The sequence below is a fragment of the Dermacentor andersoni genome, chromosome 6 (genome assembly GCF_023375885.2).
Source record: "Dermacentor andersoni chromosome 6, qqDerAnde1_hic_scaffold, whole genome shotgun sequence".
Lineage (NCBI taxonomy): Eukaryota > Metazoa > Arthropoda > Arachnida > Ixodida > Ixodidae > Dermacentor > Dermacentor andersoni.
The window spans coordinates 30,912,697-30,934,650 of NC_092819.1; the positions used below are offsets into that span (position 1 = coordinate 30,912,697).

Here is a 21,954-nt window from a genome sequence, read left to right on the forward strand (position 1 = left end):
TGGTTTGCTAGACAAATGCTTGTATGTATTGAACCTCTTAAAAGATGAGGTTAGAATTGTGCTATTTGCCACAGGCAATATTTTAAAATTTGGCGCAGCTAAAAAAAAAACACCCGTATAAGCAAGAAATCACAACGTTTCCGACAGAAACTCTCTGATAGCATTGCAACGAACAAATCCTGCACGCGCCAGTGGCTTTATTCGTACTTTGTCACTAACGTGCTCTGTGGATGTTAGGTGCGTTGGTGTATGCGGCTTCGAAGAAAACTAGATTAACGCGAGGGCTCAGAGCCGCGAATTTCGCAGAATCGAGAGTGAGACAGATCACGTGACCACTGCGGCTAGGTACGTGCACCTGCGCTCGTGCACCGAGACACTTTCGCGGTGCCGGTGCTATCCGCTATTGAAATGCTGCAGCCGCTCACGGAAGTCCACCTACACCTGCTTCTCGTTTCAGTTTTACTATAGTTGGTGCCATCCGTAGTTCGTTCTCGAAACATGGTGCTGCAGCTGCCGCGATCAGACCCCAGTGCTCACGTGAGCGGCATGTTTACTAAGATATCTTGCGAGGGCATTTGTGCCACAGCTTATCTTTCACGAACAATGGCCGATCGATTACGTCGGGGACTTTCGGGTAGTGTGTCGCAGCGGAGAGTAAACAGTGGGCACGGGGAATTCTTACCTGCGCGCTAGACGGGTACTTGACAGGTACGCGAACAATATCGCTAAGGACAGCAGCAAACGTATGGTGCTCTCGGGACTAAAACACTACCATTTCAGACATGTCTCAGGGAAACATAAGACATGTACAAATTAAACGATAGAGCTTATCTTTGAAGTACGGTTCTTTTGGTGCTTACGTCCCCTACAACTCACCACGCCCGCCCGGACCTAAGCTCCTTCGGGTCAGTCAGTCAAGTTGTCTCTCTCTCTCTCTCTCTCTCTCTTTCCCTTGGTGCTGACAGACAGATTGAGCACACGTACGAGTGCCAAAAAGCTCACACTGTTCGGTATTCCTTGAAAAATAAGACTTTATAACCAGGGAAAGCTAATGCAAATCCTTCGTGCAGCTGTTTCCACACTGGCACAGACTGACTCAAGCGGTCAGAAAAATAAGGGGGGGGGGGATGTCAATTTAAAAGTTAAAGACTGCACAAACGATACAAATCATCAGGCAAGCTTTTGTGCAGCCTCCAAATGGGTACTTTTTTCAAAGCGACTCATCGTTTGCTCGTGAAACCAAGTCGTTTCATGCTGTTTTCATTCCGCGCTTTCCTCTGCACGCAGGCTGCCCGAAAACCGGAAGCTCGCAAGCGGCGGCGAGTCGACCCTCTTCTTCGCAGACGCAACCAAAAGGAAGTCAAGGGAACAAGGCTCGAATGTGCAGACGCCCTGCTCGCCCCTGCCATCTCCCTTGCCCTTCCGATTTCCCTCGAAACCGCCGCCGCAGCCTCTCCTGGAGAATCAAAACATAGACTCGGTGACTCCAAGGTTGCACGAAACAGACCCGCTGACGGTGAGGAAAGCCACTTCCGCTTTGCCGAAAACGACAAGTACCGACAAAAAAAAAAGAGAAAATATAACGAGCAGCAGAACGGGAGAAGCCGCGTCCCATCCTAAAGTCGCGCAGTACCACGCGACCGCCGCTGCGGTACAGCCCACCACCAAGACCACTACTACCATTACAAAAGCAACGAAGGCAAATGCGACAGCAACAAGAACACAACAATGAAAAAATGTGACGTCATCCCACATGTGACTCGCGCTCCTACTCGCGTGGGTCTGCTGCAGTCGGCGTGGGGAGAGTGCACACGCCAAGTAGGGGAGGCGAGCCGGGCGGCAACTCACAAAAACAAGAAACCACGTGGCGGCGCTGCGCGCGCTCCTGCGGAAAGCGCGCGTCGTCCGCGCCACTGGGACCGCCGGAGCCGTCGGCTGCGCTCTGGGGGCGAGCTGCTCGGCTCGGACGCCTGACGGGAGAACAGAGTGGAGAACCGAGGGAACAACGTCGGCGATGGAAGTTCCGCTCCACGAGGACGACATCTAGCGATTTCCACTGTGTGCGTCGGAGGTGTGAATAGACGAGCTTTGAGGAAAAAGACTCCCCCAAAAACAAGTGTCCCTGGATTCTGAGGACGAGGATACGCCGCCAGAACCCCCGCGATGAGTGCGCGGTGATCGGATTTATCCAGCCGGCGGGCGCGATCTTCACAAAGTGGTGTTCGCGGCAGAGAAAGAATCTAACTACGGATCATGATACCAGGTGTGAGTTGTGGTGAACCTACGACGCCGAATGATGCCAGCGGGTGTTGCCACGGTGGTGGCGGCGGCAGCAATCGGTGAAGTGGTCGCCTAGAGAGTCCGCCGCCGTTTCCAGCCGCTCAGGAGCTCGCGGCTCGGCGTCCACAAGAGGCAGCGTGCGCGAGCCGGCCGGCTCCTTCACAGCAGCGATGCCGGACGCCGGGGAGCAGCAGCAGCAACAGCGCGCGGGGTTCGCACCCGCGCGGCTAGCGCTGTCGTCGCTGCTCACTCTACTGCTGCTGGTCTTGGTGGCGCCGCATAGGACCGCCGCAGACGGTGAGTCCATATTTTCACTCCGTACTCACTGTTCCTCCACATTCAACCGTTCGGACGTTCCTGTAACATTCCCGGTAGCGGGGAAAGCGGTCTCCTCGGTTTATGAATCATGGTCACCGTGAAGACATATGCGCAGGACAGGCACTGATCATGTTTATGCTTTCGGCTTCCTTATAGCTGTAACCATATTTCATAATGCCAGTAAAGAATTAGTTCACTTTCAGCAATATGTATCCCTGGAAACTGCTATGCAGCAATTCAGTACGGAAAACTGGGCAAGTTGGTATGCAATTAATCTTCAGAACAAAGCGGCAGCATATGACTTTGTCTACGATTGCTCGACAAGACTTCGTGTAGCGTGTACCACAGCTGCGCGTGGCAAAAGCCTCCGAAATCGCACTTATACCGCGACTCAAATGCCATTTTTCGACATATATGTGAAAGCTGGAGCTATTCCAACTCCACCGACAACAACGTATAAATCCAGACAGTGACGGATTAGGTCTATCGCTGCTCTTCGTTTTCTTCAGAATAGTGTCACGTCATGATACCATGAGTTATACAAATTTATTTTGAAAACCAAATGTCACCGCAATCTCTCAGAATGCGGGATGTGATGATCACAGCCCCATAAATGAAACATGGAAACGAAATTTAAACGCAGTGGATAATTGCTGGGACAAAAGTCACGAGGAGATTTAAAGACCTCAAGAGATTTATTACCACACACTATCTTCACATCCCCTCAAAACTACCCTTTCTCTAATGAAGTGCGGTTGAGGTGTCATCCCCAGTTACTGGGCTGCACGTACCCACTTTCAAGTATCTCACCAAACAAATCTCTCTCTCTCTCTCTCACTAAGCAGATTACTATTTGCCTTTGCCCCTCCCAAGCTCTCCCACTGCGCTTGAATACGCAAGCTCACTTGGCGTTTGTCCCTCGTTTCTTAAATCACCGCGGCGCTGTCATTTCTCAAAACGACATATTTATGATCGTTTCCCGCGCTTTCCCAGACACGCAGGAGGGTCACAAGTGAAGCGATAAGGTCCTCACATCAAGTTGCCTCGAAGAAAAGGATTCTTCTCAAGTCCGTGGCTGCGCTGTACGCGTAGTCGGGGTATGACGATAAGCTGCGTATCGCCCACGGGTCGGCAACGGGGCAGTCGAGAGAAACGGGCAAATAAAATAAAGAAGGAGAGGGAGGACAGTGGCTAAAGAGCCCACGACGAGAGCAGGACAGCGTGTAAATAACACGGAGGCGGCGATAACGCCTACTCGAACACGACGCGGAGGCCAGCGTGGATACACACGCGCACAGGCTGTCAACGTCGCGAAACGCTGTTATCGATCCGAGACTGTGCCCGGCCGCTTCGCGCTGCTCGCGAACCCCAGTGCGGCCGCGGAGCTGGGATGACGGACCGTCGTCTCAGCAGAGTTCGCGTTCCCAGTGACGGATCGCGTGGCCAACCTCTCAGCACGGGGCTGGCTTCCACGTCCACATTGTGTACATGATGATGATGATGATGATTTATTGGCATCCCCTTTGGAACAGGGCAGTGACAAATAGTCACGTAGCCTGCTTGGGTTACTCAGGCATGCGATACATCCTTTTCATTCTAGCAATTTTGTATACATCTCTCTAATACTTTTTTTTTCTCTCTTCCTGAAAACTTCTGTTATCTACCTTATACCGCGCTACCTATGTCTGCAACGGACTCGATCGTATTAATCTGTTCCCTGCTTTCTTTCCACCAATGCTCTAAACAACTCTTGTTTATCTTCACTGCTGACCGGTTGATGATTCTGTCCACTTTGAATCCAAGCGCTTCTGGAAGGTGTACGTTACCTACGGGTCTCACTGGGTGAATCCCTTCGCATTCCATTAGGATGTGCTGAGTGGTCTACGGATTTTTGCTGCAGCATACGCATGCCTCATCTTGTTGCGGATACTTGCTGCGGTGTGTTTTTGTCCTTAGGCAACAGGCTCGAGCCTCAAATAGCAAGGCACTTCCCTTTGTGTTATCGTACAGATTTTCCCTTCGAATATCTTTCTTCTCATTCTTGTAAATCCCCATGGGCTTTTTTGTTTCCCTTCTTGGCATCCAATTCACTACCTATCTGTCTATCTACAATTTCAATAACCCTGTACTTCGTTGCCAACTTTCATGATTTCTTCTTCCATTCTGTGTCCACGCTTTTCACGCACACATGCTTGTGCACTTTAGCCGCCCATTTATTTTGCTCCATGTTCCTGAGTCTTTCTTCAAAACTAATCTTGCTCTGCGATTCTCTGACTTCAAACGAGGCCCAACCCATGTCACCCTCATTTGTGGTTTTGCCGCGGGCTCCCAAAGTCAACCAGCCTACCGATCTCTAGCTAACTTCCAACCTGGGCACTTTAACCGATTTTAAGCACAGAATAGCACTTGCGAACGTCAGCGCTGGCACCGCTACTCCTTTCCAAATTCCGCGCACTACCTCATATTATTGTGCGCCCAAAGTGCTCTATGTTTCATGAGTGATGCATTCCGGTTCCCCCTTACATTGATGGGATGCTAGAGTAAGCCTTTCCTTCGCTTATGCATAAGCCGAGGTATTTATATTGTTTGACCATGTCTATGACTTGCTGTTGAAATGACACCACGTATAATTAAATACTCATCTATTCATTAAAGATCATAATTTCCATTTCTCTTTGCTAAACTTAAGGTCTAGATTTATCGCTGCGGTGCCACACACATTTGCAAGTGTCTGTAGTATTGGACAACAACGCACCAATGGACGGAGGACAAAAAAAAAAAAAAAGACGGACACAAGTGCTTTTTTTCTTTTTTTGTACACGCTTGAGAGAACCCGAACAACTAGAACATATATTCAAACAAGCTGTGTGACCGCGCTTCCCTCTGTTCACTGTCCGCTGGTGCGCTGTTGAATTGCCAATCAGTCCACTCCCACGCCGTTAGTACAAGCCAAAGCCGATTTCGTGATAACGCATACGAAAGGGGCCTGGAAGGGACAGCTTCGAAACAGTGGACGTAAGCTTAAACAAGACTGTAGGAACAACAGTTACAACAACAAAAAAAAACGGATAGGTTGAGCTTGGTAGCACCGGCTTGAGCAGAAGCGTACAAATAAGGGGTGGGGGATGTACACAGTACGGTCCACTGTTAAAGGAAACACCAAATTAATATTTCGGGAATTCTTACGGCTCAGTTTTGACAACAGGCCTGAGTAATTTGATACGTTAAAGTTATGTTGGCTATAAATGTTCCCTTAAACAGTGGAACGCATCGAACCTCCCAGCCAGCGCCCTAAATCCCGTTGTCACTCACACCTCCACCAAACCATGAGCTCCATATACTTGCTAGCTTCAAATCTGCCAAGTGTCTCAAAATTCTCACAAGAAATGTACGAATAAGCAACCAGCGCTCATTATTACGCGCACTCAGTTTCACCAACACGCAAGACACGGTTCTGAACACCACCCTGTCTTTCACAGCCTTCTGTGAGTTACGCAGAAGACCAAACGCTACGAGGTAAATCTGCGCATTCTTAAGCAGGCTTTGACGGACTATTCGCACCCACCCGAGCGCACGTCTGTGCTTCGTAGCCATTACCTTTAGTACTCTGTTCTAAAGGTCGGTCGTAGACTCGTAGAACAGCGTGTATCCATAGCTTTGTCGCATCTACGCTGCTCACTAGGTCAAGAGGTGCCCTTTCAGAATGCCATAAGAAAGATGTTCTCTGCGTTATGTTTGCCACGTATTCTCACGACCCACATTCAACTGCTGTGTTGATTTAAGTGTCGGTTTGTGGCAGCGATATCACGCTCTCTTCCATTCTGTTCTCTTTAGTGCGCCCTGTTACAGTCGCCTGTATAATATATTGACAAGTAAAGCAGCCTAGCGCCCCTCTCACGACATAAAAGTTCGTCGAAGAATAATTGTATTCGAAGCTACATTACAAGTTGACAACGGCGCGGTCAAAGTCTCGGCCTTTAATGGCTCGAGTGCAATATCATATATTTAATCCGATATTCTGTGTTGAATCACACGCAATGACTGGCGTTTCATATACTATGACTGTTATATATAAATGTACGAAACCACTGTTCATCCTATTCCGAACTAGGATGTTGCATCGATACCTGCGGCTTTGTACGTGCGGTGATAAGATCATAGCTGACAAAAAAAAGTAAGAAAAACAAGACGTCACACAAGCCGCATGTTTTAGGCATCCGTTCCAATATTCGAGAATTACACGCTTAGCCTAATTCAAAAAGATTCGTCACTTAGACGCAATTGAGTTCAGCTTATGCTTTCTGCCCGAAGAAAAGAAAGAACAAGTCCGCATAAATCAGTTTCGAAGGTACGCAAATGCTAGCCGAATTTCTGTTTTAGGATCTGCTTCGACGTCAAACTCGGCAGCGACTTACTACTAAAAAAATTACCCGAGCGAAAAATCGCTTATGTTCTCGATACCTTTATCAGGACCTGCACGCTACCTAGAGTGCCTATACTATCAACAGTCAACTTGGGGACCTCAGAGGAAATTCAGTTAGGTGTAGCCGATGCTAGATGCCAACCGCATGAATCGCGCTATATGCAGCTGCGACCAACGTTACGTTGGCTGCAAATGCGCGCAGTCCATATATGTGCTGAAGTCTCCTGTCGTTTCTTTTTGTTGCTCGCTCCCACTCTCAGCAAGGCATCAACAGCCGCTCACAGGTGCAAAGTTGAGGGCTACAACTGATTCAATGCGTGCATGCGCTTGCTGTCCCGCAGCTGTTCCCCGTCCTCGCCTCATCTAACACAGGACGCACGACTATTCGCTGCTGCTTCTCTATTATTTGTTACGTGATTTCCCAGACAACAGAGCACGTATAGAGTTGCGTGAGCTTCGCACGGCGCAATGTCTCAACTAAAGAACGGCAGAAAAGTAGTAGAAAGAACGTCACTCACACCACAATCGCAGGGTGTAAGGATACTCGGGCTCATCGCAGCTGCTCGTGCCACCTCCGGGTCGCATCGGGAATGCAATATTCCTCGGCACGATCGATGCATTATTAGGCAGCACGGAGCGTAACAGAAAACTTGCGACCAATCGTGCGTCGCACAGCCTGTCCATTTCGCTGTTTGAATAATCGGAGACGGACAGGTGGCGCATTTATTATCCCGGCTAAGATGTGAGGTACTTCGCCAAACGCATGCTGGCGTATTATTATTAAGCACAAAGGGTCAACACAATAGCTCTCTGCCAAATTATGGCTGGCGGTGACCAGTTGAGAGTGCTAAGCGCTACAGCATTACCGAGCGCTATGTACTGATTGAAAGCGTCATAACTTTAATTAAAAACTACACGTTTCCGCCGCACAAGATTATTTACGGTTGCAACGGCTTCTTCTAAGAAATGTCATTCCGAAAGAGACCAATATGTGCTGAACTATTCTATGTCATGCATTCCTCGGCATCAAACATGCACGTCGCCTTCGACATTTCAACGCGCATCGCCGTCACGGCGATGTAAACATCGCACATGGGAAGTCGCAACGGTCCTGGTGATGATTGAACGGCCATTCACTCTTCCTCGTCCTCATTTCTGGCAGGCGTCGTCATAAACGATCACTTCTTTCTCGCCGAGAAAATCAGGTGTGAAAGCAGCTGCGACTCACCGTTTTTGGCAGGACCCAGTTGGCAGCAGTTAATCCCGCACGCACAACAACACAACACCCGCCATTCGCGTTCAAACGGCGCAACGAACCGGCTTTTCTGTCGGCTAGGCTTGGCCAGCGTTTGCCTGCTAGCAAGCCGACCAAACCGGTTGCTTCGCGGCTTTCGCTTTCGGTTTCCTTCTTGAGGATTGGTGTGGCGGGTGGTGTTAGCAAGGTACGGTAAAACAATTGTTTCGTTTGGGCCTTACGTTAACTGATGCTTCCAAAATCTAAATGTTTCTTTCTAAGTCTGCCATTCTTGATGCGCAAGCTGCTAACGCGGTTTGAATTAGCAGTTAATAGCAATATTGGAGCACGTGTCTTAAAATTGCATGTCGACGCGAATCGCAATAAAAAAGAAATGCTAGCCGGCCGTTGTCGGTCGTGGTCGCAGGGCATTCTTTTTGCAAATGAGGCGTACTTTTGGCAGTATAAGCTGCGCGAATGTCGCAACCATCGTCGCGCGTGATGGTGTTAAATTCATTAAGACTCGGAATACCGTACATCGTTTATATGTTGGCCGAAGTAACGATACAAATGATCTACACAATGTAATCTGTGCGTGCATACTTCGAGCTTTTTCAGGTATCGAAGCCAAACAACACCGTAGAGACCACTGCGACGGAAAACAGCGGACGATATGGAATAGTGAAGGCGTGCAGCCAGCTCATTAAAACAAAAAAATCTGAACTTTCAGCAAGCAAACGTGAAAATAAACGTGTATGTCTGTCGTCGTTCAAGGATATCGTTCAACGCCAAGCGCAAAATGCTCACACCATTCCAAACAGAGCGGGCATCAACTGAGAATTCTTTTGCAACTCTGGCATTCTTCCCGTTCCGCGATGACACCAGCTGCTGGCGCCTCTGTGCCGCAGAATCGAGCCGTATGCATTCCACTATCGTAGAGGAGCTGCAGCTCCGTTCGAAAGCGCAAGTTCAGGACATGAAAGTCGAATGCCATAGAGCAGACGAGAAAATAAACGTCACCGGGCCCAGCTGCGAGCCTCTTTGTCACTCGAACAGCGGCATGGAATCGTAATCTTTCGCCTGCAAAGATTTCTAGATTAACTTGCCTCTCAGGGGCTCGCACCCCGATTCAGACGCTTTAGGCCTCGCCTAGCGAGAAACAAAGCGAGCCCTTTTAGTGGTTGTCTGCCCCCCGTTGTCTCGTCTGCGTCTCTCGCTTTTTTTTTTTTTTTTTCGTCGTTCTTGGTGGTTCTTTTGTTGGTATCTCTTTCATGGGCCACAGACACGACAAGCCTGAAAGTGAAACGCCAGCGGTGAGGAAAACGAGAGAGGTTCGTCCGAGAGGGTTCCAGTCGTCGCTACGGTGCCGACGGGAGAGTGCGGAGTTGCACGGTTGAGCTCGTCCTAAGCGCTTCCAGCTGTGACGACGCGATGCGGCCCATTCTTTCTTGTCCTCCGCGTGGGGCCGTTCGCTGGAGGCTTGCGGAGGAGTGGTACAGGAGTGATGACTGTCGCTTTCTGCGCTGCCGCAGGCGTTGGGCGATGTGTATGCGAATTATGTGGAAAGTGCCCGCTGTGACGCCGGTGCCGTGATTTATTCGCCGGAAATTGCGATGCGATGGTCGATACAAGTGCGGTGTCGAATTGTTTGAGCGTGTGTCACGCTTGCGTGAGAAGATTGCGGAGCGGGAGGCGCTCACGAACGGGTCTTCGCGAGATTGGAGTGCGAGGAAAACGGAGAACAGTGGCGAACTGTTCTCTTTCGATCCATGCGTTATGCTCGTCAACTGCCAGGTGACACGCACTCGTTATGGTTGCGCGGACCCCGCTGTTCACCGAATTGCAGCCGTACACGGCAACTATACGTACTAAATCTCCCAGAGCAGAGCTGCATTTGCTCCGGCCAAGCTTAGACGACTAAACGACCAGATTCTAAGAACTGGGCAGACAGAACACGTTATACTTTAGAAGAGCTATAACAGGACGTCTCATGTGGTGTGACTGCTTTTCGTTTTATGTATCCTCCGTAAATAAGGGCGCAATGGCCTTCGTTTGAACTTAAAGCAACTTTTGCAGCGTACGGAGGTGAAATATTCTGAAGGCACCATCTTCACTGTGGGAGCCACGTGCAAGATAAGGCGCACGCAAGCAAGTGCCGCTAATTGAAGCAGCACTCGCTGCAGTGTGAGACGAACTTAAAATTCGCTTTCGTGGAAAGCAAATGACTGCAATAGCTTACAGACTATATTCAGAGATTCAAATCTCCTTGAGTGCCTTCGTGTCTCAAGTGACCCCGTAATGCTCTGTGCAGTCACATTCCGTGGCCAACTCAGTATGCCTATGAGAATGCACGCGCGATCGGGAAATCTATTCGGAAAGCTGGCGCTTCAAAGCCTTGTTCCATTTCAAATGAGGCAACTTTCTAAAGAAATTTTGCTGAATGCTGTACGAAGGCATTGTGGTGTCGTGTTCTATGTCATCCCGCTGCTCTGTCTACAATATTTTTATGGCATGTGTGGCCCGCAAGCCAGCATTGCCAGCGAGCTTCCACTATCAACGAAAAAGTGAAACGAAATAAGGACCAGCAGCCAGTTTAGGTGTTACTAATAGCGCCACTTCTCTTTTAAGTGAACTCGCGCTCGTCTCGTACTGTGTGTGCAACTTCCATCAATGCAAACAGCGAATCAATGCATCTTGTCTGCACTAAATACAGGGTACGGCAACAAATCGAACGCGCTTGCCGAGCAAGCAGAACATGGTATTGATGCAAGCGAGATATCCTTACTCTTCCTTTAATTACGTGCTGTTTCACACCTGCATGCACGAACTGTGCAATTATTCATACGATGGCTAGTAACAGGTTTCGTGTACGCGACACCATAGATCAGCATTTACCTTTGATCGATTGGCTAGTGTTGGATAGTGTTGAAGCCAGAAACAACTTCGCGAATGTGTCATCGTATTTACGCAACTTCCTTTTGTACCATGTCGCCCTCTGCGACCATTGAAGCGAGTGGATCTGCCTGGTCATCAACACGTTGTTTGTTCTTGAAGAACGCGAAGCATTTGAGTTCATTCAAGGCTCAGTTTTGCGAGAAGGACTGCTTTAGGCCCCGCTCAGCTCAGAACCCGTTAGGTCTTTTATCCGTGTATACGTTATTCAGAACCGCACCCGCTGCCCAAACTTCATCGAAGCATTTTCTTTTTCTGGGGGGGGGGGGGGGGGGGGGGGGGAATGGGGTGGAGCGAAAACACGGCTTTTCCAGAGAGTCACTGTTTACCAAACGTGAGCGGGTGCAGCCTGTGGCCGACGTCCTGAAGCTGATCCTCATCCTTGCTCGAGTCTGATGGAAAAAGCCTCGTCGTTCGTGGTGGTGCTATTTTTTTTTCGGAAGCACTCGTCCTGTGTTTATGCACCCCTTTCTCCCAAAAGACGGCGCTATTTTAAAAGCCTCGCGGTGCTGTCGACCATGCCGCAGAGTGCAGGGCGTTCGAGGGCCGCTGGTCCCACAGTGCTGTGCATCTGTATAGCATGTGTACTGAGTTTCATTGCACTGCAGCGTTGGGTTAGCGCTGTGGTCAAAGACATGGTATAGCTCTTCACAGAGTCAAAATTATGTAGAAGAGCAAAGTTTAATATATATATATATATACATATATATGCATCGCCCCACCAAGGCACGAAATAACTGTGCGCAGCACGTTTTGCCCCCTTCCCTTTTGTTAGGAGGAAAAAGAAAACTCAACCTGCGCTACAGATTGGTGCACCAGTTTCAAACCAGAGGCGCAGTGGGGGATCGCATGGACGAGTTTGCGAATTAATTGCAGGGGTGCTTAATCGGGTACCACTTCCGTATACCATCGGATATCTGGATAGCGCGGCTTGTGCGGCTGTGTCCTTTTCTTTGCTTTTTGTACGTGCGCTATATAGCTAGTTTGCCTCGGCAAGTAAACAAGGCGATGCGTTGTCTCCCATGCCAGCATATACAGTTAAAGTACACGCGCGCTTTCCCACAGGACTTGTTTGTCTCCGTTCGCTTTCCTCTCCTTCGTATCAAATCAGACCGCCTGCAGTGCTTTGGGGTTAGCCCTTTGCTCGTTTTCCTATAGTGGTTCAACTATCGGCCTCATCGGGTGAGCCGCCATTGTTTAGCAAAGCCCAATCGTGGGAACAGTAGTTGCTCGCACTTAGACACATCTCGAGGAAGTTCCGGAAGCAAGACTATCGCATGCGTTCGACGGCATCGCACTTTACAGCGCTTTGCACTCGGTGTGCAAGAAAAACAACCAGTTTCTTTACAGAGAGAAAGCAGTGATTGGACATTCTAGTATCTACGCTGCTCTACACAAATAAGTTACGAATGGGAGAGCCACGATTTGCTACCATTGGACCCAACAGTGAAGAAGTAATGCACGACATAAGTTTAGATCGGTGAAGTGTTCTTATCAAACCTCTACTGAATATAGGTTATTAAAGGGGCGTGCCAAATAGAACAATAAGTTCAACTGTACTAAGAAATTGCTCTTCTAAAGTAGCGTGAAAGGCAATCTAAACGCCGTAAGGAGGCTATAGTTAACCTAGAAAAGGCGTGAAGACAAGTGGTGACGCCATCTGGAAGTTCTCCACCCAGTTCGCGGTTACGTCACCGATTTCGAGGGCGTCTGATCGCGCTTTGTTAATTTTTTTTTCGTTGAAGATTTACTATACATTGTATTCTATATGAGCGAGACAGCTATCACAAGTTTCAGTAACTTGTCCTAAGCCACGAACGGCCTAAATGCGAATAAGTACCTTTAAATCAGTGACGCTACCCTGATGTATCTGCGTGAAAGTTCCGGCGCGAAATGAAATTTAAAAGAAAAGCTGGCTTTCATTTTAGTTTTTAGTAATGCTACTATCAAAAAATTATGGAACTTAGATTTTTTAAAAGAATGTTTTATTACTCTGAACATTGTTTATCTTTAGTGTCTATTTAACTAAATTATTGGCGACAGACTTCAGCACATGTAAAGTTGATTTAGATTAACTGATATGCAGTGTTAAAGTACTGGGCCTTGCTTATACATTACTGCACTGCGTTTCTTTTTAGTTTGTTTTTTCTTCTCTTTTCGGGACGTCTGCAGAGATCAGCGCAGCTGCGGGAACAAACTATTACAGGCCTCATCCTAACGAAGCAGACATGCATATTCCTCTCGATAAGTGGCGAGCTCGTACGCTCCGTTTCCGCACACTTCAAGTTGGCACGCACATCCAACGTTCCATTGAAATAAGTGGCAGCCAAGGCCGGCGCGACCGAGGCCTATTTATTTCAATCAACCTTGCCTCGAAGAAACGCGCGGGCAACGAAACGAAAAACAAAATGGCGCGGCATGGTTTTTCAAGTTCACCGTCTATAGCCCTTTCGTAATCCATCGCACTGTTCTTCCGTTGCATTCTCACGAGAATGAAATAAAGTGAGAGAGGAAGAGAGAAACAAGTCATCTTTCTTAAACAACGAAATCGAAGGGGCACAAATCTCTTGAGGAGCTCAATTCGTCTCGGGGAGCGAGGCGCCGTTGTTATTTCGATATTCGGAACTTGATAGGGCGTCGAATGGGTTGTTTCGCTAGCGCGTGAGCTCGAACGAAGAGCGTATTCTCACTGAGCACGAGGATAAGATACGTTTTTGCCCGTAGCGAAATCTGCCAAGTAAACAAGAATGAACGCTCCAGGCATATATCAGCGCCTTCTCGGTGGATAGTGCATGCGTGATCCATAAGCCAATAGTTCCGCGTCCCGCGAAACTTTTGACCTGCAGTGGCTCTGGCTTATATCACTCGTGCGTGGATCTGTGCTTTTAACCATAATAGTAACGCCGTGATCATTTATAGATAATGTGCGTAACACAGCTAACAGGAGTTACCGGCATCGCTCACAAAGCTATATCATCTCAGCACCCGTATAGCTGCACGAATAATTATATATGAAAAAAAAAAGCGACAGCATATTTCTCCAAAAATCTTGTTGCCGTTATCTTCAAACTGTTTAGGTCCACTGCAAGACGAAATCTGCCTGCGATCTCCGTTTACCAGTGTCTTGTGATAGACCTTCTCTATCATTTGCCTGCAAATTCCTCACCTCCATTTAATTGTCTGCGTCCATCGACAGCATCTTCGTTCCCTTGGTAACCATTCTGTTACTCCATTGCATACACTGTTTAACGAAAAAGCAAATCATAATGCGTCGCCGCGTGTTAAATGGCTGCTGTCACGGGCACGGAACCCGGAAACGAGACTAATCTTCTTGAAACTGTGACTGTAACGGCTCTGTAAATTTGTACTCTGCGTGAAGCTCATATGCAGACCAACTCATTTCGCACTGTGAATTGAGCTCTAAGATTGGACTCTGTGCTGAACTGCATAACTTCTGAATAGGGCGTACACATGTTGAAATTGGTATGTGACAGAAAGTGATGATCCTTAGCTGAGCTAGTTGGCTTATGCTTTGCTAGATTTGAGCGCACACATCTCTCAGCAGGGAAAGGAGAGGTGGAGGCACGTTTTGGAACTACCAACTGATTTTGGTGACCCTCATCGGGTAAATTATTATTACATAGCGTATTTATAAAGCAGCAAAAAAAAAACACAAAGAAAGATTATATACAGTTATCTATACACGTTATCGTCTGATCGTACTACAAATTCATTCCTTCTCTTTTTTCTTTTTTTTTTTCAAATTTGTAGACGGAGGACTTACACATTTTCTACTGTTTTCTTTGATAGTTCATGTTGTCTTCGTACATGTAGTCTTCTTTATTACCGAATTTAAAACGTGTACGCTGAAATACGGAAAGGAAAGACTCATCGTCAAAGACTCGTCATGTGCATGGACCGCGGCCAGTCGTTTAATCATGTGCGTTTTGTGGCAGACGCTGTCGTAGACATTTCCTGTATTTCTTTCCTTCCTTGTTTCTTACCATTTTATTAATTAATAATTTATTTACTCATTTATTTATTTATTTATTTAGACCGAGACCACCAAAAATTTAGTAGATAGGATGATCACTATCGCATATTTCCACGGATAACAGTTGACGATTGACCAAGAACAGGGATGCATAAATAAAGCTTATAATATAAATTAAATTCCATTGCAACATTCCAGCACTGCTGAAAAGTAAACGCCATGAGAAAGGCTAAATGACATGTTCCAGGCAAAACACAACCACAGGCGCACACACACATACACGAAGCATCAATAAAATGAACCGACCTATTTTATTTCCCTGAGCACGTTGTCGCTATCTTCTAAGAAGCTGTTTCCACGTCCTCTCGCGCCAAGGAATCGCTGCTCGAGTGACACGATCTTAAAAGATAGCTTTTACTCTTTCTTTATTAATCTTTATTTTATTTCTCTGTTCAACTTCCCTCACGACGAGTTCATAACATGGTTCTGTGTTTTATAGTTTACAATGGAGACTATTTCTAGGCCTAACCATCGAACGTTTTGAGCGGAAGAGAACACATGGCAGAGAGCCTCGCTATTCTTTTTTATTTTATTTTTATCACCAACTTCTTGTACATCGATTTCGCGACTTCTACGCTCAATATCCTCTCACGTTAACGCGAAGCGCACGATCGCTTAAGCCTAACCTCCCATTTGGCATGGCTCAGGGAGCTGCCATCTTTGGATGACGATCTTGCACTTTTATAAAATATATACCCCAACTTCGCGTTGGAAGTATTTCGTTCGGAGCTGTGGACGAAGGGCCTGCGTTATCACCAGCTGGCAGAGACGAAAGTTGCGATTATAAAAAGAAAACAGTAACATTGAAACTCAATTGGACGGCTCGAAGAGAGCGTCAGAGCTTGACAGATGGCATCCGCCTGCGAACTTCCTGATAGCTTCCGGCCGCAGTCGCCTGCAGAGCGTCCGTCATTAGTCACGCGAGCGCGAGGCCTTGAGATGTGATGTGTTATCGCGCTGTCAGAGACGCCTGTACGCGGGACGCGAGATGACGCGGACGTGCGCCGCATGTAGTTACATCTCAGCCGGCTCTACGATGTACAGGGTGCCCCACGTAAGCTGAGATAAAGTTTGAAATCTGAAAGAAACAAAAACGTGTTAAAAAGCTGCACCGAATCAACCTCGCGACATTAGGAGGACATTAGCTGGAAGGTTCCGGCCCACTAAAGAAATAATCACTTTACATAAGTTAACGAACTATACCTTTATAAAAATGTTTGCTGAAGGTCTGATTAACAGCTGCATACAATTCTCATCAAAGCTGCCAGAAATTGGGGTTACATTGTTATGTGTTTTTGTGATGAGTGCTTGATAACATTCTGCATGTATTTAGCCACCGCGTTTCTGATGCATCCTGGATTACTGCGTTTGTGGTGCATTCGAGATAACTGCATTTCTGGTGTATTCTTAATTATCGATTTTCGGAGAGGCTTACTCTCTCCCTTTTCCTATTCCCCTTTCCCCCACCCCCAGGGTAGGGTAGCAAACCGGATGTTCTTCTGGTTGACCTCCCTGCCCCTTTCCTATTCTTGTTTTCTCTCTTTCTTTCGGAGAGGCTTGGAACCGCGAAACTTAGTAGTTACGGCATAAACCGAAAAATGTCGCTAAAGAAAATGTAACAAAAAATTATCTGATTGTAGAGTACGGGAATTTTTCACGCATTTCACTTCAACTACACATTTATACGCACAAAGTAAACTTAACACGGAGCATACGTGCATTACATTTCCACATAAAGAAAGTTTGAATTAAACAAAACAAAAAAAAACTAACACACCCATTCTTTATACTGCGTGTACCTGTTTCCTTTACAGTAAAGGAAGTCAACAAAAAACAAATATGACAATGATCTCACTTCGTAAATGTCAGTGCCAGAAGAGTGTCCAGTACTCTCGTTTTCAGATGAATCAACATCGTCATCTTCAGATGGATCAGACGAATACTCTTAAGCAATACACAGCTGGCGGGACACATGGTGGACGTGGCGCTGCGCATTCCATATGCAACTGCTCAGGCGTCTCCTCATCTATATCAGGCATGTCACGAGATGCAATTTGCTCATTTTTGTTCTTGTCTGGTGAAACCATAGCCTGAACCGAATTTTCAGCCTGGACTGCAACATCGGCAGAAAGAAAAGAATAGCGGACTCATTTTCACTGCTGGAATACGATGACTGCATGCCGTCGGCTGGAGGATGGTGGTCAGCCGCCGAGCCCCCCTTCACAGCATTATGAGCTCATGCTTCTGGGTATCGTCCTGAGATTGCAGACCAGATGGCATGTATCAGGTTACGCAATAATGGCTGCGATACCAGTGAGCATTCATGGGAACCGCTCAGGCTAATGGCTAAGTCCCCATCCATGGCCATGTAAAACACTGCTTAAATTGTCTACTGAAATATACCGGCTAAGCTGCATATATAGTATATAGCCATGGTGCTTTTACCACCAATATGGCGCCAGTGCATGGGAGCGCCTCTTTTCTACGCAAATAGGCAGTAAATTTCGACAGGATGCTTGTTACAACACGGTGGGCTAATAATCACATCGACAGCACACATACTTGTCATTATAAAACCACATTATATGCACGCGTTTCCATTAGCGACCACTAAATATCACCACTGTCGCGATGATGACCTAAGCTCCTCGCAGATTGTTTCTAAGCGGATCGCGGATGGATTGCTCTTCAAAAAAACGACTGTTGCCGTTTAGAAAATGCATACTGTTGAGATCGCTTCAAAATTTGCTCGTCTAATTTCGTGCAGAAATGAAAAACCGGTACATGCGCAAGCCGGCTCGCGGCGTACAGGTGCGTTCGCGTTGGGCACGGCAGCTCGCCGTATACGCCGTTTGCCATTCGCGGGCCGCCACTCGATGGCTGCTTTGCTTGCCAGCGGCAAAGGATGGGTCCTCAATGTTTACGGCAGCCACAGAGCGACTTGGTTAATCGGGAAGAGCGGTCACTCTGTCATACATCGCCGGCAGCCTTCACCGCCGTTTGAGCGCTCGCGGTGGCGCCGACATCGTCGCTAGGCCTTTTCCAGTTCACTTCGAAGCTATGTATGTTTCGCTAACGGCGCTTCGCAACGAACCGCCGATGGTCACCAGCCGCAATACTTTATTACCGTTGTTGTCACTTTACCATCTCCTCGCAATAATTTCACACAAAAAAGAAAATACGCTGATATGCGCGGCACTGTCGACTGCGATACCTGCACAGATGAGCAGATTCACCGTGCACCGTAGGTGGCCATGCACTGCAGCTGAGTTCGACAAGTATCTCAGCTCTTGTTGGTAAGGTCCTACTTGTTGGTGCTTAAAGCTTCACTGCGGACATCGCTTTTCGTAAAATGTACAATTTACGCATCACTTTATCTAGCGTGTGTGTGTGTGTGTGTGTTTTGGGGGAGGCGATGTTTGTGTGACAAGATGTAAGCCCGCGCTAGCCCACCGGCGACACACAAACATCATCATCATCAACCAGGCTGCTGCTGCTGCTGCTGATGATGATGATGATGATTATGTTTGTGTGTCGCCGGTGGGCTAGCGCGGGTTTACATCTTGTCTCTCTGGCGGTTTCCGATTGACCACTTGTTGCAATAAAGTTAATATGCATGCGACGAAATCATATATACGTATATGAACCACGTTGGCGCGGTGAGAACAAGTAGGCGTAATAAAAAAAAATCGTTAATCTGCGGTCCGTTCACCACAAAAATCGCGGCAGTGGCACTTGAAGCGAACATCTGAAACTCGGTTTTATCAAAGCAATTATAAATATCTTCGTTTCTTTTTAAAATACATATGAGAACACTCCGTGGCTGGGTTAGAGCACATGTTTATGATGTGTTTATACATCAGCAAACGCTATAGGAACCTCTGTACGAATGTTTACAAAAATTATGATCTTTATTCTCTATTGAGTGACTGCTGCCAACTTGATGTGAAATGTCTGAAACTCGGCGTTATCAAAACAATTATAAACATATTCGTTTATAAAAATATATATTAAAACACTTCGTGAATGAGTTAGAGTACATATCTATGATGTATTTGTAAATCAGTAAATGTCATTGCAACCGTTGTATGAATATTTACAAAAATCATAATGTTTATTCTCTAATGAGTGGCTGTTGTAAAGTTGATGATAAACGCCTTTAGTGTTCATACAACAGGCATATAAGTTGAAAACCTGCATAGTATTCTCTGCTCAAATCGTGATGTTTATTCTCTACTAAGTGACTGCTGCCAGCTTAGTGTTAAAAGTCATTAGCTCTTGAGTTTATAATGACACTCTGATGCACCATCAAAAACATATCAAAATGCAATCAGAAATTCACACCCATTTTTGTAAGGGTAGTTGCAATTGTTTCCGTATGAGTACTTGCGCCATACATGGTGCCCAAGATAAGTCCAGTCGTATAGTACGCCTATCTAAAATTTTTTGGCAGTCGCGATGATAGTACCAGTATTTTTTTTAAACTTTAGTAAACTACGCACACCACTGAAACAACGTTAGTTATTAAACCTGAAAATCACGGATTATGGTACTTATAGCTGCGGACCCCACAGTTACGCCTAATAAGTATTACTATATATTTCCCTGCACAATGAAACCTTGTTGTCTTTCTAGCTGCAAAAAAAAAAAGAGAGAAATGAAAGAACACCAAATTTGAACATTTTCACAAATCGTGATTCCAACAACATTACGATCTGCATTCTCCTGCTGTTTAGTGAAACAATAGCATAAAAACGGGGCTTTTCCCGTGCCAAAATCACGATAGGGTTCATTTCGCCCCCATGGAAATGCGGCCGCCGCGATCCAGCGCCTTCGGGCTTAGCGCAGCGCAAAGACCGCTACTATCCACAGCGGATCTATAGTGTGAAGCAATTCGTCCGGTTGTATGTTATCATCCTGTTAAATGTTCGCATTTTTTCTTTTGCCTCAAGCATTCAACGCCATTCTACCTTTCAACCCACGTATTATTTTACTGCTTCAACATATTCGGCTGGTTTGACGAAAGTGGTCACACAGTCCATTTTATGCAATTTTCGAAAACTGTGAACGAATCCATGGAAGTTGTTGGTGCTCACACGTTGCGCCGGAAATTCCATGTCCCACAATCGTAAAATCGTAATTTAACGACAAGCTCAAACAATATAGCAACATTAGTGTACAGCATACTAATGTCCACGTAGGAGAATAATACACGCAAGGAGAGTAAATTGCACGTAGACACGTAGACTTAAAGGAAGGAAAGGCTCCCAGATGTGCGAAATCTGTGATGCGGTGAACAAAGAAAGAAAGAAAGAGGGCGAGGGGTGTAGAGATTAGGTCACGTGGGCTGGCGTCCTCGTCGCTCTCTCCTCCTCGTCTCGCTTCGCCTGCACACGCGCAGTAACGACGCCTGACGTCACGCGTTCGCGAATGACGCAACGGCTAACGACCTCGTTTCGCGCGCCGATCCATTACTCGGCTGTTACCAAGACGGGCACAATAATCTCTAGCGCGGCTTGCACGTAATGCTCGATCGTGCCGTGTAAGTTTGCACAAGATGACGGTGCCAAATAAGGAGAGCGCGCAGCGTCGCGTTAAGGCCTCCTCCTCCTCCTCCTTCTCTTCAACCTCTGCGCGGCAGCTGGTCGCGGTTGTGGTCAGGCTATTTTAAGGCCCTTCGGTTTTGCACGCGACTATACTATAAACCCGGTTCCCAAGCAAGCGCCGCAGGCTGCCGTCTTTAGGCTTTCAGGGAGAGGTTTTCCAGAGCCAATACCACGGCGTGCTGCACAATTAAACCCTGGTTTTGGCACGTAAAACCCTAGATTCTAATTAAATTTTTTTTTGATGAGCACGAATGGTGAACGCAAGCTTCGTTCTGGTTTTTTTTCGTTTACTTTTCTTTTCATTTTCTTCTTTCTCTCGCGATACCTAACTTTACTCTTGATGACCAACCGCCAATATCACCGGTGCACAACTTTGCAGCGTTCGCGGCGTCAAACATGTGAGCTGGACTTCGCAGCACTGGCGCTTTCGGTGTCGCGCTGTTCAACGATTCTGACATCGTGTGTACGCATAATTAAAGATGAACAAGGCTTCCCTCTCGACCGAGCGGGCTAGGTGTCGCGGCTTGTTTTCTTTCGACGCGTGGATTCGCGCAGCGCCGAGACGGGAGAGAGAGAGCCTCCCGTGCGGCCGCATCGACCGCGTTTGGCGCCTGTGTACTGCGAGAAGAAAACTGATCGAAATCGTCACTTTTGTTCGCCGCCCCGCGTTTTTGCCGAAAGGCGGCGACGGTCCGGAAAGTCGTCAACGCGCGGAGCGGCAACAACGTCGTCGCCCGCTTCCTCAGAAACGGGGTGAGGCTTCGCTGCAATAGCCGCCACAATGCGTGCGGGAACAAAGTTGCCGGTATGGCGAAGAATCAAGAAAAGAAATTAAGAAAAGAAAAATAAAAAAAGGGAAGGGAGGACGGATAAAAAGAAACGATTTCTCGAGATTGATGGTTGTGTGCGTCAGACCGGCAAAGTCGCCGCGCACTTGAAAGAGCCGAGAACGGAAGTGTAACATTGAGGCCAACATCGTGATAAAGCAAACCCGGCCTTCTCGTAACAGATTTACGGAAATGTTGCTGACGAACGACGTAACAAATCGCTTGACGACATTTGTAATGAAAGGAAAATAAGCTCGCCA

The 21,954-nt window shown here is 47.1% G+C and overlaps 2 protein-coding genes across 5 annotated transcripts in view; one reads left to right on the top strand and one right to left on the bottom strand.

Moving 5' to 3' along the window:
* Window positions 1-8,340, bottom strand: part of LOC126521470 (uncharacterized) — a 289,078-nt gene extending 280,738 nt beyond the window's left edge. For both annotated transcript variants that reach the window (XR_011895112.1, XM_072288669.1), the window contains exon 1: window positions 8,250-8,340. The gene's annotated coding sequence lies outside the window, so the exon portion shown is untranslated. The remainder of the gene's footprint in view (window positions 1-8,249) is intronic.
* The window catches only part of LOC126521478 (cell adhesion molecule Dscam1-like), a 149,218-nt gene that overhangs the window by 33,113 nt on the left and 94,151 nt on the right, over window positions 1-21,954 (top strand). Inside the window, exon 1 of one of the 3 annotated variants that reach the window (XM_055066034.2) lies at window positions 1,642-2,577. The exons of 1 other annotated variant lie outside the window; for it this stretch is intronic. In XM_055066034.2, the coding sequence (XP_054922009.1) occupies window positions 2,451-2,577 (127 nt within the window). In that variant the 5' untranslated portion in view covers window positions 1,642-2,450. Of the gene's footprint in view, window positions 1-1,641; window positions 2,578-21,954 lie in introns of those variants that run through there. One more of the 3 variants, XM_050170187.3, reaches the window with a different exon arrangement.